The 19,852-nt window shown below is 40.9% G+C and overlaps 1 protein-coding gene across 2 annotated transcripts in view; it reads right to left on the bottom strand.

Annotated features, from left to right (window-relative positions):
* PHLPP1 (PH domain and leucine rich repeat protein phosphatase 1) overlaps positions 1-19,852 on the bottom strand; it is a 257,597-nt gene that overhangs the window by 135,279 nt on the left and 102,466 nt on the right. For both annotated transcript variants that reach the window (XM_081562281.1, XM_081562280.1), the window contains exons 2-3: positions 10,752-10,948; positions 4,065-4,190 (exon numbers count right to left, since the gene is read on the bottom strand). In XM_081562281.1, coding sequence (XP_081418407.1) covers positions 4,065-4,190; positions 10,752-10,948 — 323 coding nt within the window. The remainder of the gene's footprint in view (positions 1-4,064; positions 4,191-10,751; positions 10,949-19,852) is intronic.

The following is a 19,852-nucleotide window of genomic DNA, read 5'->3' as shown; positions in this document are numbered from 1 at the left end:
GACCGGAGCGCCTCTGAAATTTCCTTCCCACAACTACCCCCTCACCCCCACAGCACTATCCCTCCAACCACGCTTCACATGTTCTTGGTAAATGTCACACTGCACTTGAAAATACATGGGTTATTTTCAAGTATCTTTCGATATTTGGTTTCTAACCTAATGGCATCTAGTCCCATCATTTCATGGCAAATAGATGGGGAAACAGCGATAGACTTTATTTCTTGCACTCCAAAATCACTGCAGATGGTGACTGCAGCCATGAAATTAAAAGATGCTTACTCCTTGGAAGGAAAGTTATGATCACCCGAGACAGCATATTAAAAAGCAGAGACATTACTCTGTCAACAAAGGTCTGCCTAGTCAAGGTTATGGCTTTTCCAGTGGTCATGTATGGATATGAGAGTTGGACTATAAAGAAAGCTGAGCACAGAAGAACTGATGCTTTTGAACTGTGGTGTTGGAGAAGACTCTTGAGAGTCCCTCGGACTGCAAGGAGATCCAACCAGTCCATCCTAAAGGAAATCAGTCCTGTGTGTACATTGGAAGGACTGATGTTGAAGCTGAAGCTCCAATACTTTGGCCACCTGATGCGAAGAACTGACTCATTTGAAAAGACCTTGATGCTGGGAAAGATTGAAGGTGGGGGGAGTGGGAACCACAGAGGATGAGATGGTTGGATGGCATCACCGACTCAATGGACATGAGTTTGGGTAAACTCCAGGACTTGGTGATGGACAGGGAGGCCTGGCGTGCTACGGTTCATGGGGTCGCAAAGAGTTGGACACGACTGAGTGACTGACCTGAACTGAACCTAATTCCACAGTGATAAGAGAACAGAGTGTATGATTTCAATACCTTTAGGCCACAAAATTTTTGCACCTTGTTTTATGTCCCTGGATATGTTCCAGTGTCTCCTGGTTTACAGTCTACAGGAACTTGAATAGAATTTGTATCCTGCTATTGTGTGAAAACTGCATAAATCTTAATCGTGTTGAACTGATTCACAGTGCTCATAAGGTCTACTATATCCTTTCTACTTGTCTATCCATTCTATTAATTTTTGAGAGTTTGATACTGAAACTCCAACTAAAAATCTAAAGTTACCTACCTAAAAAAATAATTGTAATACATAGTGGAACTATATGTAACTTTGTTCTGTATTTTCCAAGTCTCCTATAAATGCATTATCATACTTTCATAATTAAAACAAAATTTTTTAAATATTAAAAAAAAAACACTGGACATGTATCCATGTTGGGTAAACAGAGTCCTTTTTACACCATATACAATAGGATGTTTGCTGACTTTCTAAAGCATACCTGCATTAATATTTCAGGGATGCCTTTACAATCGATATTGTATTAAATAATCCTCCCCAAGGAGCTATTTCCTCCACAACATCTACCACTAACATCCGATCCAAATTAAAAACTCTACAGGGACAGCCTTGGGTGTTGTTTTGGCACGCAACACTAAGTCCCCAGATGAAGTTGAAAAAATAATACAAATATAGGAGCCTATCTTGGTAGAAGTCAGCTAATTAATAACCTTTTATAAATGTTCACAGAATCAAATAAAAAATTAGAACAAAGATTAACATTTTTCTTGTAGCTAACATCCAGAAGCATAAACTGAAAATAGCTTTCATTTTAAATTAATGACCTAATTCATTTTAAATCAAAAATCATTGGAATTCACTTCTCTTTATCCTTCCAACCTGACTGGGGTAAGGATGGTCATTAAAAATCAGAAACTCAGATATTTCTTTCTGGTGTTGGTTTGTCTTTCTTTCAGATACTTATTATTAAAATGAATCCTCATTTAAACATCAGGATATGGATAATCCATTCTGTGAATGTTTTGTTTCTCAGTAAGAAGACAAGAAAAAGAAACTGTTTCCATAGTGACTCCAAGTGACTCAACTGTATAACTTCCTAAGAGCTACATGTGAGGAAGAACAGACGATGGAAAGGGGAAGCCAGAAGTGGAAGTGACTTGTGACCGGCAGCCTGCACCCCTCCACGTCCCCAGACACACGCTATCCCAACGGGACTGAGTTCCCACCCTCTTCCCAGCCGTTCCAACCCACGCTCCTAGGAAGCTGGGTCAAAGGAAAAGACCCTATCACAGGACTGTCCTGGACATACAAAGTTTAAAGAGTGTGGCCATATTTTACACGGGCTTCATACCCAAGCAGGGACTTCCCACCCTTACTCCTTCCATAATTCCTAACCTCTTTAACCAGCCCCTCACACCTCATTTCCTTTTAATTCACTAACTATAATAACTTCTAAAAGTCTTGAAATGTGAATCTGGGTTTTAAGGTTGGAGAAAAGGAAGACACTGTATCTATCTAAAATCTGCATTTATTAAAATATTTGCCCTCTGTCCCCCTACCTTGACTTTTCAGAAAGAAATCTTTCTCCCCAGTGTCTGCCATTCTGCATTACTTCACTCCAAAAGGCTGCTGTCAGAGCCCAGGGCAGACAAGGGAGACATGACAGTCAAATATGCTGCGGTGCCCTAGACTCCATCTTGGAACAGAAAAATGACATTAATGGAAAAACTGGTAAAATATAAATAAATTCAGAGCAATGGACCAACATCAGTACATTACTGAGTTTCAACATATGGATCACGGTAATATTAGATGTTTGGGAAACTGAAGGAGGAGTATATGGAGACTGTCTATACTGTTTTTGCAACTTTTCTGTAAATAGAAAATTATTCCAACACAAAAAGTTTACTTAAAAAAAAAATCAACATTTCCATGCAGAAAGAAATTTAAATGGCACCTTGACCAGTTTGGCATTTTATTCTGAATAGAGTGTGGGCCATCAACTTACTGCTCTGAACCCACACAACCACTTAATGTTAAAAGCACAGTATTATATAGTATTTGTCTCCTCACATTGGCAACCGCAAGAGTAATTTCAAAACAATGAGATGGATGTACTGGTTGCCTATTACATCACATTAATTCTACATGCATATCTGAAGGTGAAGTGTCATCTTTCCCATTTTCTCTAGTAGGGGAAGCGTCCTGTACACTTGGAAGCTTCAGCTGCCTATGAGATTGGGAGAAGCTTCTCAGTTCTGTCAAACTAAACCCTGTCCATAGCATCTCTAAAAGGAAAAACTAACGTTCCTAAGAATATCATTATCACCAGAGAATGCAGTCAGAATGATTTTCTAAACAATATTCTCTTTTCTCTTAACTGCTTTACAAAGTTATTCCTTTCAAAGTTACTCATTCACTTGACAAATAATTACATCATGCCGCAGTGTGAATCATACCAAACTTGAATGACAAACTGGATTATAAACTCAAAAATATGAAAGCAAATTCCATTTTAATTCTTCTGCACCCTAGGGAGGTTTCATCATTTCATAAACACCCAAAACCAAGGCACAAAGTACTGCCATCTAACCCACTGTACATAATTCCACAAAGGGGACGTAAAAAATACCCTCACACACAGCACCTGAATTACAACCATTTCTTTATCCTATTTATCACTTTACCATGGGTTCCTGTACACACACACAGAGGTATTTTGTTTCAAAAGTCAAGGTAATTTTACTTAAACAGCGGACTATAAAGCGGTAAAAATAGTTAAGACAAAAAAAGAAATTAAGTCATTCAAAAGACGTAAGCTGAAAAGGTGAAAGGGAGATGGTACAAGATTAGCCTGCTTATCAGAAGAGATGGGCCGAGGAAAAGGGGAAATTTGTGACAACTTCTGGGTATTCTGTGGTTTTCTAGTTGTCCTACCCTGGGCCAGTCCCTTAAATTTCTCAACCTCATGTTCCTTCTCTATACCATCAAGATAATAATGACAGCCTACCTACTGAATTCTTTTTTAAGTATAAACAAAAATGGCAAATGAACACACAAGTTTTAAAAAGCTACTTTTCACGAAAGTGAGCTTTCAAAAAGACTAAACACTGCTAACTACTGGCAGTAGTTGGAGGAAAAAGAAAAAAAACAGAGTGTATAACTATATTTTGCAAGGCAGAAGCAACTCTTGAACCAGCCAGAAGCTGAACAGCACCCTGCTTACCTTGGAGACTTGTCGGAGCCACCTTAAATACTCGGTGAATGTATCAAAACATATGTAGTAGGTCTGGCTTTGAGGCCCAGAAGAACTAAATGCTAAACAGTGCTGGTGCTTTTTCACTTCTTCTACCTATAAAAACAAACAGTGACAAAAACACATCAGAAAGCAGGACACACACATAGCTCATCCCCTCCTCCCTGAACCAGGGGGACTGGATGGCTTTGCATTCACCCCTCTCTGCCCCTCTCACTGCTTCAAACATGGAAGCTCCCAAGTCTGACCAGCCAATCTGAATTACAAGGAAACCAAAAGGGGGTTTTACCTTCGTTAGATTTCCCCTCAGTAGTGAAATTCTCATCTTCCTGTTCAAGACTGGAACAGACTACCTTTCTTATCCTTCTATACTCTCGAGGTTCTTACTTCCTCTTAGGAAGATCTGCAGTTAAGATTTTACTGAAGAATTTTTACTGCAGGTGGATTTTCACTTGGGGACTTTTGTATTGCTCTGAATTACATGCCTTTTTAAAAAGAGGTCTTCAAGCATGTTAAGTTTTTTTTTTTCTTTTAGTTTATTGTGAAATTGAGATTAACCTGAAGCAAAACCCTACCGTGAGAAATTCCAAGTCCCAATAATTCAGTGATACAGTCGAATCAAATTTCTACTCCCAATAAATTCTTCATAAGGCGAAAAAGTCCAAACAATAAAGTAACATGATACTACACACCTATCTTTTACTTAAAGAATGAATGTTTTCCTATGTCTCAATTACAAAAATGACCACAAATCAAGTCACAAAGAAAATGCAAAACCATTCAAAAAGATCAATGTCACACAGACTATGTTCTGGGACCAAAATAAAGTCAAATTAAAAATCAGTAATAAATAAATAAATTAAAAATCTATGTTTAGAAAATTAATACACTTCTAAAAAACTCACAGGTTAAAAAAAAAAAGAAACTGCAGTCAAAATTTAGAAATTCTCAGAACTAGACCATTAAAAATATTAATATTGAAATTTATGGACTGTAATAAAAAGCAGGTACACAGAGGAAATTTTATTTTAAATACTCATATTAGAAAAGAAGGCAGAAGATTAATTTAATTGGCCATGCATCTAGTAAACTTAGGGAAAAAATATCAAAAACAAAAGTGAACTGAAGCAGAAGTAACATGATAATAAAAAGCAGAAGTTAATAAAATGAAAATCAAATACAATAGACAACATTAACAAAGCAAAATAGTAATTCTTTGAAAAGGCTAACAAAATTGAATATCAATTGATATTGATCAATGATATCAATTGAAGAGATATATATTCATAACGAAAAGGAAGACAATATATTAAGCAGGGATTAAAGAGAGACTATTATAAATAATTTTGTGGCAAATTTTTTGAAAAATATATTTTGTTAATGCTGAGTCACTTCAGTTATGTCTGATTTGTGGCACTGTGGACGGCAGCCCCGCAGGCCCCTCTGTCCACGGGACGCCCAGGGACTGAGCCCACGTCTCAGGTCTCCCGCACCAGCAGGCAGGTTCTTCACCACTAGCACCACTTGGGAAGTCCAACACCAAGTCAAGAGAAAAGACACAGATAGTTTTATTACCATTAAAAAAAAACTTAGTATTTTTTTAATTATCAAGAAAAGTTCAGGACCATATGATTTTGTAGGTGAGTTTTATAAAAAATCCAAGAAATAGACCAGTGCAAACTAATCCACCAAACAAGAAAAGAAAAAGACCCCAACCTGTTCTGAGGCCAGTATAACCCAAAACAGATCAGACCAGTAAAAAAAGGAAAATTAAAGGCCAACCTTAGTTATGAATACTTATCTTGAACAAACTGTTGCATCAGAATTCAGCAATACGGAAAAAAATATATCGAGAACAAACGTTGGATTTACCTCAGGAAAGATGGTTTAACGTTACTGGAACTATAAAATCATTAATCACGTTAACAGATTAAAAAAGAAAGTCATATGGTCACCCCCACAGTTGCAGAAAAAGCTTCTGGTAACATTCTCCACCCATTCATCATTCATGATAAAAATTCTTTATCAAACTAAGAACACAGATAACTCACTTAAGCCAACAAAGGGTATTTATCTAAGGCAAACGTCACTGTTAATGATGGGATGTCACTCTCTTACTTCTTTTTGCTCAACACTGCGCTAGAGTGCCGGCCATCACAGCGAGACAAAGACATGCACTGAGGAAGAGAGAAAACGGCCATTATCTGAACATGGACTGATCAGCTGCACAGCAAACATGTAAAAGTCCAGAGACTTTAGAAGAAATTAAGAAAACTTAGCAAGGTGACTGGATATAAGATTAATACTCAAAAATCAACCACATTTCTGTACACCAAAAAGAAAATATTATTTTTTACAAATGCTATTTAAACTGATCTGTATTGACAGAAATCAGTCTGTGTTTTTTGGGAATGGGTAGGAGTGAGCAGAAAAGCAGGACAAAAGGGTACAAAGAAGCATGTTTCTGTTATCGAGATGCACAGCATGTTAACGTACAGTGCGCTGTGTGCCAGCCACACCTCAATAAAGTCTGGTGGAGATGGAGAGAAGCAGGAACACTTGTACCAACGTGGGCATGAAACGGCGCAACGCCCTTGGAAACAACTGGGTCTCCTCCTGTCCGAGTGAACGTGCATATACGCCCCACAGCCCAGCAACTGCATTCCTAAGAGAGGTATTTCTCAAGGCAGGCATCACAGAAATTTTGGGTTGAATATTTTTTGTGTGCACTGTGCAGGACTGTCGAATATTTTTGCCTGACATTTTACTTTCTGAGTCCACGCACTTTAAATGCCAATAGTGTCCCCTTGCAGAAAAAGATACTAGTATTCACCAAGCACACCATCTACTTTTCCCACAGTCTTTGCACTTTAGGTGGACTCATGCGACTAGTCAGTGAGCCATGGGCAGAAGCTGCACGTGTCACCTCTACAGCCAAATATACAAGAGCCAGCGAATGACTCTCCAGTTACCTCTTCCCCCGCCCAAGAGCAAAGGAAGCCACGTTACAATATTGTAAGAGACGGGGCCTCCATCAGGCTGAGTCCCTACATAATTATTTGAAAAAAGAAATCTCCGCCAACCCACACTGGACAAATAGTGTGAGAGAGAAATAACTGTTAGTCATTGAGATCTGGGCGTTTTGTTACTACAGCATAACTAAACCTACGTCAACTGACTATCCATTCATTTGACAATCAAAATGCTTGTACATTTACCAAATGACCCTTCAGGCCAGTAACAAGAGTTAACAACTGCTGCTCTAGAAAAACCACTTGTATACCGGGAGGCATATCAAAATAAGACTATCTCAGGAGCATTTTTCATAACAAACTAGAAGCAACCCAAATGTCCATCAATAAGAAAATAACTTGAGAAATTTTGGAAACCTGGAACACACACAGAGCGTAACATGACAGAGAAATGAAAACGAAACACAGCGAAGCAACAGGGGCTCTCACCCTGAGACACACCCTGAGTGAGGAGCTCAGCCACAGGGAGCCACAAACAGGAGGGTCCCAGTTTCATAAGGTCAAAACAAAGTCATACGATAACATTTATTCAAAAAAGTAAGAGAATAAGGAATACCTATTCAAGGACAGTGGATTTCTCTAGGTTAGGAGGAGGTAATGTGACAGGCAAAACGAGAACTCCAGCAGAAACACTAGTATTGATCCTGCTGTGATTTCTAAAATGAGTAATAAGTTACAGTTACTCGACTTATTATGCTTCCTGACTTGACAAGTACTACCTCAAGGGTTAGTTTAAATAACTTACCTAAATTTTATGTCAAATTTTAAAGGAGAAATTAAACACAATAATTGCACAGTGAACAAAAACTTATTAAATGTTTATCAACAATGAAGCTTTAATAAAGCTTTATTTAACTTCATACTTGAATTCTACATTTGAAAACGTAAACTAATGATCATGCTCACGTGTTGTGTGAAGGTTCACCGCTACAGCGATCACAGCTGGGTTATGACCCAGCTATCTCACTCACCATTTCTAGCTCTTACATAAATCAAACAAAGCAGAACAAAAATTCCTTCACTTTTCTCTCAGTTTTTTAACAACAGAACAGAATGAGAAAAGGAACACAGATTAAAGAATACTCAGACTGCAAAGAGTGAATTATTTTTTCCTACCTTGGTTAACAGGTATTAAAAGACCCAATTTTTCAACATACTCCATTATTTTTAAAGGCGTAGCACAAAACAGGTTTTACAAGGTTTGTCTGTGAGAAAAAGAAGCTATTAACTTTCGATTCACTCAATGGTAGAAGTGCATTCAATAACAGGCCTGGGAAACAGAACAAGTCTCTAGCTCTGAATGAAAATGCTAATTACAACTGGATCCTCTGACCTTACCTGAACACCACTCACTGCTTTCCCGCGGCTGCTTCTCAGAGCGCAATCATCTTTCTGATCTTCTTCTTTAGATGTCCAGAGCTTTTTTGCTCTTCGAGTTCTACCGTAACTGCTACCTCCTTTATCACAAGCCCCCTGATTCGCCCCACAGAACGGAATCCCCCCTTCCACTATCTCCCCCACTACCCTCTTGCACCTCTGTGGAGGACATACTGTGGAGTCCATCCTTCACTTCCAGACAGTAAATTATAAGCTATTCAAAGGCAGAGATGGTGCCTTGGTATTTCTGGGATGCCAAGCAAAGTGGCTTCCCTACAGAGGGTATTTAATAAACAGTTATATTAAATTTGCTTCCGCAAATGACCAACATCACAGAGAAGTTAAGAAACAGACTGTGGCCCTATTAGGAAACCAAACGCTAAATGTGCACTTTTAATGATGAGGTATGGACGTGATGATGATGACTAGGTTTTCAGTAATTCATCCACCCAAAGAACAAGACCTTCAGTGGTAAACTGCCACTAATTCAATGCTCAGACAGAAGTTAAGAAGCCAAGGTTTCAAAATGGATGAATGCAACAGACCTAAACATACCTCACAGACTAGCCAAATGTATTTTTTAACAATCAAGTACTAGAATTAAGACTAGACTAGATAATAGTAGAGGGGGAAAAACTGACATGGGCTGTTTACGCGTAAGGAAAGAACAACTTAACCTTATGAATGAACGTGCTACCCAGCAGGTGAACAAGAAAACCATTCACTACTATACACATCTGTCTTTTCTTTCCCTCTTGATTTCTAATCCCTGGAATCAACAAATCAAATGTTTGCCAATTTAAAAAAATTACTTTAACAAAGTCAATTACTTTATATCTAGTCTATATTCCTCTCTTTATTTTCCATGTCCTGCCTCCTTTCCCATGCCTGTTCGGGGGGAGATGGTAACGAAAAAAAATTTTTAAGGCTTAAAAGAAACCATTTATTTATTTATTTCATTTTTATTCCCGGCTGCGCCGGGTCTTTGCTGCTGCTTCTGGAGAGCGGGGGCTTCTCCTCACCTGGCACCCCGCCCCTCGTGGAGAACAGGCTCTGAGAGCGCAGGCGTCAGGAGCTGCGACTCCCAGACTCCAGAGCACAGGCGCACGGGCTTTGCTGCTCCTTGCACGCGGGGTCTTCCTGGACCAGGGGTTGAACCCGTGTCTCTTGCACAGGCAGCCAGGTTCTTTACCAATCAGTCACCACGGAAGCCCAAGAAAACAATTCTTAATATGGCCCTGATTTCCAAAAACCTGTTTTTTCATCCAAATTTGCCTTTCCCTTTATTAACAGGTTGTCATATCATTTAAAAATCAGGAAATACTGACATATAATTATGGTAATGATACCCTTACCAATGCTTGGGGTTTATAAATAAATCTGGCAAAGACAAGAATAGAACATCTTCCAACGCAACCTCTTTCTATTTTGTAAATGATAGAAATAAAATAGCTAACATGTCCAAAGGAAGCCAGTCAGTATGTTGGAATTATCTATCAGCTGCATCACGGGTTTCCTCTGAAATGAGACGCACTGCAGGTTCAAAAAACATGACTAGCTATAGTGATAAACTAAACATGCTAAGAAAGCAGAATCAGAGATTCCTGCTGAAGAGTCTAACCTTCGATAAGCATGCGTGAATGATCCTAAAGTCATGGACCTGGGGATCACTATACTACACTACAAAATATGTTATCACAATATGAAAATATATCTTCTCATAAATAATTAATCACCGATAGTCTGAGAGACACCAGTGAAATCCCAACTGCTCTATTTTCAGTCTCATAACTATGATGCATGTGAAAGTAAGTGAAAAAGTGAAAGTGTTAGTCGCTTAATGTGTCCAACTCTGTGACCCCATGAACTGTAGCCCACCAGGCTCCTCTGTCCACAGAATTCTCCAGGCAAGAATACTGGAGTGAGTAGTCATTCCCTTCTCCAGGGGCTCTTCCCAACCCAGGGACTGAACCCGGGTCTCCCGCATTGCAGGCAGAATCCTTTACGGTCTGAGCCACCAGGGAAGCCCCAAGACACATATACTAATGAAGCAAGCATCACCAAGGCTTCATGTGAGCCGATGGCAGTGATATATTCCAAAACTCCACCAACCCAAAATGCCCACTGACAGAGGCACGGCAGGAATGACGAGTCAAAGACCACCTACCCCTTACTACAGGAATGGCTCAAAGCAAAGCTCCTCAGGAGGCTGGAAAATCGGTCGGTATTTGGTTTAGTTTCAACTTACTTTCCCACCAATGAGTGGCAGAACGTGCATCTTCCCGGCCACGCTGTCCTTCACAGACGACACGATGAGGCAGGTCCCGCACAGGATGACTTGGCGTCTGGTCCATCGGTTCACCGGCAAGTGCATCTTGCCTTTACGGACATTGTACATTCCTGAGAGCTGAATCCGCTCAGAGCTACCGGTACTGTGAGGTTTTCCTACAACAAGCACAAGCAAACAGTTTAGTCTTAACGAAATGGGTGTTTTTCTCCTCATCAGCATATCAGATAAAGTACCTGGACACCAGAAAAGAATTATACTAAAACCATCTAAATGATGACTGAGGATCTAATTTACAATTAAGAGAATCTGAAACCAGCAGTGATACAACTATGATAAGAACTGCCTCCACATGTGCTTTTTAATATAAGGGAAAAAGAACTTTTTCCTTCAAACCCTAGGGAAAAAGTCATTGTAACTCATCTGCTGTAAGCCCAAGTTTTATTTTCTGCTCTTTCCTTCACAATTTCACTTTACATTTAAAAAAGAAATGACTTCAAAATTTTCATGAATGAGAGAGTTGATTTAAGTACACTAAGAAGAAAATATTATATAGACTGATACAGAAAGACAACATTCAAGAGCTGGCATTTAATGGAACTAATCAGTTTTAATATGATTACCCTGATATTCTTTCTCCTCTAGATATTCAATGTACATTGACGATCAAGGAGATTAAAAATGACTTTTCTAGTAAGAAAATACTACTCTATAAACATATCTAAACTCAGCAGTGGCCACAGGACTGGAAAAGGTCGGTTTCATCCCAATCCCAAAGAAAGGCAATGTCAAAGAATGCTCAAACTACCGCACAATTGCACTCATCTCACACGCTAGTAAACTAATGCTCAAAATTCTCCAAGCCAGGCTTCAGCAATACGTGAACCATGAACTTCCAGATGTTCAAGCTGGTTTTAGAAAAGGCAGAGGAACCAGAGATCAAATTGCCAATATCCGCTGGATCATCGAAAAAGCAAGAGAGTTCCAGAAAAACATCTATTTCTGCTTTACTGACTACGCCAAAGCCTTTGACTATGTGGATCACAACAAACTGTGGAAAATTCTTCAAGAGATGGGAATACCAGACCACCTGACCAGCCTCCTGAGAAATCTGTATGCAGGTCAAGAAGCCAACAGTTAGAACTGGACATGGAACAAAAGACTGGTTCCAAATAGGAAAAGGAATACATCAAGGCTGTATATTGTCACCCTGCTTATTTCACTTATATGCAGAGTACATCATGAGAAACGCTGGGCTGGAAGAAGCACAAGCTGGAATCAAGACTGCTGGGAGAAATATCAATAACCTCAGATATGCAGATGACACCAACCTTATGGCAGAAAGGGAAGAAGAACTAATGAGCCTCTTGATGAAAGTGAAAGAGGAGAGTGAAAAACTTGCCTTAAAACTCAACGTTCAGAAAACTAAGATCATGGCATCTGGTCCCATCACTTCAAGGCAAATAGATGGGGAAACAATGGAAACAGTGACAGACTTTATTTCTTCGGGCTCCAACATCACTGCAGATGGTGACTGCAGCCATGAAATTAAAAGATGCTTACTCCTTGGAAGGAAACTTATGACCAAACTGGATAGCATATTAAAAAGCAGAGACATTACTTTGTCAACAAAGGTCCGTCTAGTCAAGGCTATGGTTTTTCCAGTAGTCATGTACGGATGTAAGTGTTGGACTATAAAGAAAGCTGACTGCCAAAGAATTGATGCTTTTGAACTGTGGTGTTGGAGAATTCTCTTGAGTCCCTTGGACAGCAAGGAGATCCAATCAGTTCATCCTAAAGGAAATCAGTCCTGAGTGTTCACTAGAAGGACTGATGCTGAAGCTGAAGCTCCAATACTTTGGCCACCTCATGCAAAGAATTGACTCACTGGAAAAGACTTTGATGCTGGGAAAGATTGAGGGCAGGAGGAGAAGGGGACGACAGAGCGTGAGATGGTTGGATGGCATCACCGACTCAATGGACATGAGTTTGAGTACGCTCCGGGAGTTGGTGATGGAAAGGGAGGCCTGGCCTGCTGCAGTCCATGGGGTCGTAAAGAATCGGACACAACTGAGTAACTGAACTGAACACGTATCTTTGGGCAGAAATGCTTGCAAATAACAAAACCAGCAGGTTTGAATTTCACTGTCTCTTTCTCCCAGTATATCAGAGTGCTTTATAAAATAAATACTGTACATTACATGAATTTGCTGGCATTGGGCGAGAATGAAGTCTAAAAGGGGTTCAGCTTTTTGAACTCTGGCCTAGTAAACAACTACACAGCTAGCACCCTCTGTGGAGAGCTCCACTGAGTTGCCTGTCTACCCAATGCTAACATTCCCACAATGGGATAGGAAGCCCAGGAGACTTCAAACTGGACGTGACTTGATAGAGCCTGCCGAGGTGGATCAGACCACAGCCACCCACTTTCCCCGATCTGCTAAGTCCACTGACCCGCAGACAGAAAGACGCCCAGGTTCCCGGTCTTAGGGCCCCTTTCTACATCACAGTCTCCTCTTCAAGAGAAGGGGGACAGCAGAAGAGGTTGAGAAGAAATGGAAAGGCATGCGCAAGGCTAAAAATAATAGACAACAGGCAGCTGGATTTCCCAAATCCGATTTCCATGACTGTAATACACTAACATTCTCTAACAAGGGGTCTGATCTAAATATTTACACACCACACATACACACACACACATACACGAATACAAAGTAGCAGGCATTTTGTTCAGCCACATCTGGGTGTGGTGGATTCAAGGCCACTTCTTAACCTGTCACGTGTATACAGACCTGTGAGTAATTACACTGAAGAAAAAGACGACAGCAGAACATAAGGAGAAGGCCTTCAATTCTCCAATCCACGCAAGTCCTAACAAGGCCCCAGAGCAACAGAGAGGACGAGAAAGTCCCAGAGAGAGAGGGCTAAGGCTGGAAGCAGTAGGTAAGAGAAAAATATGGGATATCAACAGAGACTGGCTTTTTACTCCCGCATTAGAAAAGCTCCCCAGGGGCCTGAATAGTCCTGGAACCTAACAAGGTTAGTCTGTCCCAGGAAAGCCCTACACATCCCAGTCTGAATCAAATCCCTCTTATCTGCTCTGAATTTAAATGTCCTTGCTGACTGCTCTCCCCTGCTCAGGTGCTCCCAGCTCAGACACGCCCTCAGAACCAGGCTGTGTATCAACGGCTCTGGGGACCACGAAGAGGAAGGAACCACTGGCAGCGAGGCCGTCACCCCAGGGCACAGCCCTCTGCGTCAGACCTCCTTATTCTACGACGCAAGAAATTATTTTAGCTCTGTCAGTTCTGAAACTTCTCAAATCAGAGGCATTAAAATTGCCCTATGCTCTAATAAATATTCACATCACACAAGGAAGCAATGTCCATCAAGTTAAAGTTGGATCCATTGTTACCACCCGTCCTTTAGAAACATCCTACAGATTTAAGGCATCTCTTACATGATCTGGGAGGAAAGACGGACAACGAGAACAAGTGTCCCAGGCTGAGAGAAACCCGACCACAGCAGAATGATTCATAACGTCCTCTTCCTCTCTGATCACTTGGCACACGGCAATTTGATAAGATGTGACGTATATACACCTATAAATGAGCTAAAAAATGAGTGCACTGATCACCACGATAGTGATCGAATTTCTCAGTGTAGACTTCTGGACCTGGCGTCTTCTTTTTTCTGGTCTTTGTTTTTTGCTTTTTTGCAGGGAGCAGGTATTTAAGTTCAATTTCAACTTTGTACTAGAGTTTGGGCAACGCTATTCCACTATCTAGTTATTCTTCAGTTAGCTTTGGCAGTCTGACCTGCGCTTGCTGATATTTCATTTTTCATACAGTTGACAAAGTTGTCCACAATAGCTCCTTATTATACTCTTAATATTAATAAAAATTTGTAGTTATCACCTCTCTCATTCCTAATATTGGTAATATGACTTTTTTTCCTCTTCTGTAAATAAGTTCATTTGTATATGTTTTAAGATATCACATATAAACAATATCCTATGATATTTGTCCTTCTCTGCCTGGCTTACTTCTCTCAGTCTGATAATCTTTAGGTCCATCCAGGTGACTGCAAATGGCATGACCTCATTCTTTTCATGGCTGAGTAATATTCCATTGGTATATGTATATACACACCACCTCTTCCTTACTCCTCTGTTAATAGACACTTGGATGCTTATACGTCTTGGCCGTTGTAAACAGTCTGCAGTGAACACTGGGGTGCGAGTGGTTTTCTCTGGATATACGCCCAGGAGTGGGATTGCAAGATCCTATGGTAATGCTATTTTTAGTTTTTTAAAGAACCTCCATACTATTCTCTTTAGTGGTTCCACCAATTTACATTCCCATCAACAGTGTAGGAGAGTTGCTTTTTTTCCACAACCTTTTCAGCATTTACTACTTGTGGAATTTCTGATGATGGCCACTCTGACCAGAGTGAGGTGATACCTCACTGCAGTTTTGATTTGCACTTTTCTAACAATTATTGATATTCAGCATTCTCTCATGTGCCTGTTGGTCACCTGTATGTCTTCTTTGGAGAAATGTCTATGTAGGTCTTCTGCCCATAGTGAGTTGTATAAGCTGTGTGTAAATTTTAGAAATTAATCCCTTTCAGTCCACACTGTTTGCAAATATTTTCTTCCATTCTGCAGGTTGCCATCTTGCTTTGTTTCTGGTTTCCTTCACTATGCAAAAGCTTTTGTGATTAATTAGGCCCCATTTGTTTATTTTTGTTTTTACTTCCATTAGTCTGGGAGACAAACTTTTATCAGGCTGATTAGACTTTACCAATTTCATTACACATCACAAAGAACCAGGCTTTGTTTTCATTCTCTACTGTTTTTCTGTTGCCAGTTTCATTTATTTCTGTCCTTATGATTCTTGTTTCTCTTACTAATTTTAGGATTAATTTTTACTTATTTTCTATTTTCTTAATGTGGAAGCTGAGGTCACTTTTCCTTTTCTTAATATACACATTTAAATGCTATAAACTTCCGTCTAAGTACTGCTTTAACTGCATTCCACAAATTCTGGCAAGCTGTGGTTTCAGGTTCACTCATCTTTTCTTTTGCAGTGTTTAATCTACTGTTAATTCTATCCAGTGTACTTTTCACCTCTAAGTTCAATTTGGGTATATGTGGGCACACATACGTACATACACACACACATATACATATGTATGTATCTTCCATGTCACTCCTAATTCTGCTTTCTTTTATATTCATGAATATATGAAACATAATTACAATGGCTGCTTAAATGTACCTGTCAACTAATTCTATCATCTGTATCATTTCTGTGTCAGTTTTATTTTATTGTTTTCTCTTATGGGTCTTATTTTCCTGCTTCTTTGCACACCAGGTCATTTTTGTTTGTAAACTAGTTATTAGGAACTTTATATTGCCGAAAACTGGATATTCTTGTATCTTTATGAATATGATGGAGTTTTGTTCTGGGACACAATTAAGTTAGTCGAAAACAATTTGGCTCTTACAAGGCTTGCATTCTGGGATTTGTCATATTAGACCTGAGCCACATTAAGTCTAGATTTATAATGATAATATTAGCAAGCAATAGTGTTAACTGATGCCTTCTACATTATCAGGTTTCCCAGGCTGGCCGGCAGGAATGGGGACTAGACCCGGCCCCGAGTGAGCGTCGGGGTTTACTCCCTCTGCTCTTCTCCAGGGGTTTTTTAGCCCCAGCCTCACACAGTTTCTTCCTCACACACGACCGATCAGCACGAAGCTGAAGGCTCAGTGACGACTCCCTGCACATCTCCAGGACTCTCTGGATGGTTCTTTTCTCTCCAGCACCTTACTCTTTATGCTCAAACTATATAGCCTCAATGGACTCCCAGCGGTCTCCTGAATGCAGGGTCAATACCAGGTTCTGCTTGGCCCCTCCTCCTCGCAGCCGAAGCCTTCAGCTCTTTCCCTCCACCCTAAGAGGGGGCCCGTGCAGGCTGCTGTGGCCTGTGTGCTTCTCTCAACGTGCGTGTGTTGTGGGGTTTTGTGGCCTGTGCTGCTCGATGCACCGTGTCTGAAAGTTGACTCATATATTTCACCTGGTTTTTAGTTGTTTATTTCTTTTAGGTTAAAGAGTAAATGCAGTCTCTGTTACTCCATGTTGGCTGGAACGAGGTGCCATGTAGTTAAATTTAACTCTCTCAAACAGCTACCATTCACTTTCACAGATTATAAAAGTAAGTTTAACATACAGATTTTAAGGTGTGGATTCTTAATATATTACTATATTGAGAAATTCAGAGAATCCTTTGGGACCAATGGACTAGAAGAGCTATCTGCTCTTGTCTAAAAATACCTCCAAGCTTCAGCATTACCATCGTTCTTTGACTGACAGTAATGAGTATATAAAGAACTTCTAATTTATTACCTTACTTTACAATCAATCCTAAAACAAAAGGCTGAAAGCTAGCTTTCTACCCTTCTTCAAAGTAAAGGACTAAACTTTATGGTCTTTCCCTCCACTCAGAGGTCCTCCTTGACTTCTGTATTTAAAAGTATTAATCTAAGTAGTCTGGGCTTCCGAACCGTTCACTTCTGGTTAGGCGGGGTGTCATTATACTATCTTTGAAAAACAAATGTAAAAAGAATAATCTCTCTGCACCGTCACAAATATGAGAGCTCAGCTGCTGTGGCAGGGGCTGCTCGTGCTGGGGAGCGGGGCTCAGGAGCTCCGGCTGGGGCACAGCCGCTGCCCAGCCTGAAGGCTCTTCCCAGACCAGGGTCCAACCCGCATCCCCCACATTAGCAAACCGATTCCCAGCCTCTGGACCACCAGGTGAGTCCAGTAGGGAATTCGGTTAAATAAACAAACAAACATGATTAGAAGAGAAGTACTTAAAGAAAACGAATCACAGTCTAGCTAGCGCAAAACCACTTTCAGTCGTGTCTGACTTTTTGCGACCCCATGGACTGTAGCCCGCCAGGCTCCTCTGCCTATGGGATTCTCCAGGCAAGAACACTGGAGTGGGTTGCCATTTCCTTCTCCAGGGGATCTTCCCGACCCAGGGATCAAACCCACGTCTCTTACGTCTCCTGCACTGGCAGGCGGGGTCTTTACCCACTGAGCCACCAGGGAGCCCAACAGTCTGTTCTGCTACAATGTGTTTCATTAATACTAATTAACTCATATATCAGCTTCATAGGTGGCGCTATGGTGAAAAAACTCACCTGTCAATGCAGGAGACACTAGAGACGGGTTCGATCCCTGGGTCGGGAAGGTCCCCTGGAGAAGGAAACGGCAACCCACTCCAGTCTTCTTGCCTGGAAATACCATGGACAGAGAAGCCTGGACTGGCAGGCTACAGTCCATGGGGTCACAAACAATCAGATATGACTTAACAACTAAACAACAGCTCATATAGAGGGGAATGAAGTCAGCATGGTACGTATAGCATTGGTCCACAAGGATTTACTCTAGGCAAGGGGAGCCAGAATACTGCGAGTGGAATTATAACTTTCGAAAACAGAGGAAAAAGCCCAGAGCAAATTCAGTCTCAATGCCCACAAGTCAACATTTCTACTCTTAGGTTATTGTGCACTTTTAATCTTCTCTAAGGCAACCCAACTTTCAGACACAGTAAGTGACCAGTCTACACTGTCCAGGTTATCTCCTGAGGTGTCCATTATTATTTCTGTTAGTACTTTGGTTATAAAGATGCTTGAACTTAGAGTCTTGCCTCTCTCAAGTTCTATTTTCGCATAAACCCATTTAATTTCCAACTCTGAAAAACATGAGAAGTTTCAGGAACAGATATAGTAGTGGAAACACCTGCTTTAACTAGAAGACCGCTGAACACCATAGAAATTAGTGTAAATTTGGTTGCTGCCGATTACACGTCTTTGCCAAATATTAATATATCTTAGTGCCTATCATCGTGATAGTTTAAAAATACGTCCACCAGTTTTTAAAAATTCTCCCTCCCTCAAAGGCGGAGCCCAACCCCACTCCCTCTGTCGTGGGCTGTACTCAGTGACTCGCTTCTAACAAACAGAATGTAGCCAACTCAATGGCTGCTGCAACTTCTGAAAAGTGAAAAAGTCAAAGTGTTAGTCGCTCAGTCATGCCCAGCTCTTTTGCAATCCTATGGACTGTAGTCCATGGAATTTTCCAGGCAAGAATACTGGAGTGGGTTGCCATTTTTCCTTCAGGGGATCTTTCCGACCCAGGGATTGAACCCGGGTCTTCTGCACTGCAGGCAGATTCTTTATCATCTGAGCCACTGGTGATTTCTGAAACCAGGTCATAAAAGGCAAACAGCTTCCACCCCACCTCCTCCAGCATTACTCTCTCTGAAGAAGCCAGCTGCCATGTCATAAGGACACTCAAGGAACCCCATGAAAAAGCCAACCAGGTGAGGAACTAAACTTTTCTGCCAACAGCCAGTAAGGACCTGAGGCCTCCTCTGCAGCCATGTGAGCAAGCCATACTGGAAAGACCCTCCAGTCCTGGTCAAGGCCAGAGAGCTCTGCCCCCGGGCACCTTGGCTGCCATCGTCACAGTGATACGGTGAGAATGAGGCCGCTAAGGCACTCCAGAATTCCTGACTCAGAAATTACGAGACCACGAATGTGCTGTTTTAAGCCACTGAGTTGTGAGGCAATTACTAATACAACTTTACTGTGCTAGCTTCACTTAGTTCTATTTACCTGAACATAGTGAAACATTAATAGCCTACATTTGCCTAAAATAATCTACAAAAATATTTACAGAACATTGTGTAACTTAGTGGAGCTTCCCTGGTGGCTCAGCAGTAAAGAACCTGCCCGCTAATACAGGAGCCACTAGTTCGGTCCCAGCATTGGGGAAGATTCCCTGGAGAAAGAAATAGCAACCCACTCCAGTATTCTTGCTGGAAAATCCCATGAACAGAGGAGCCTAGTGGGCTACAGTTCATGGGGTTGCAAAGATCGGACATGACTTAGCAACTGAGCTCACACGGGCCCGCGTAACGTAGAGGGTCTGGTGTGCCCGGAACAGTCAAAGGAAAGACGAGGAACAGCACGTGAAGCAATCACA

Source organism: Giraffa tippelskirchi, chromosome 14 (genome assembly GCF_054371585.1).
Source record: "Giraffa tippelskirchi isolate mGirTip1 chromosome 14, T2T-mGirTip1v1.2.pri, whole genome shotgun sequence".
NCBI classification, from domain to species: Eukaryota; Metazoa; Chordata; class Mammalia; order Artiodactyla; family Giraffidae; genus Giraffa; species Giraffa tippelskirchi.
Note: the sequence above shows the minus strand (reverse complement) of the source record. Positions and strands in the feature narration are given on the sequence as shown.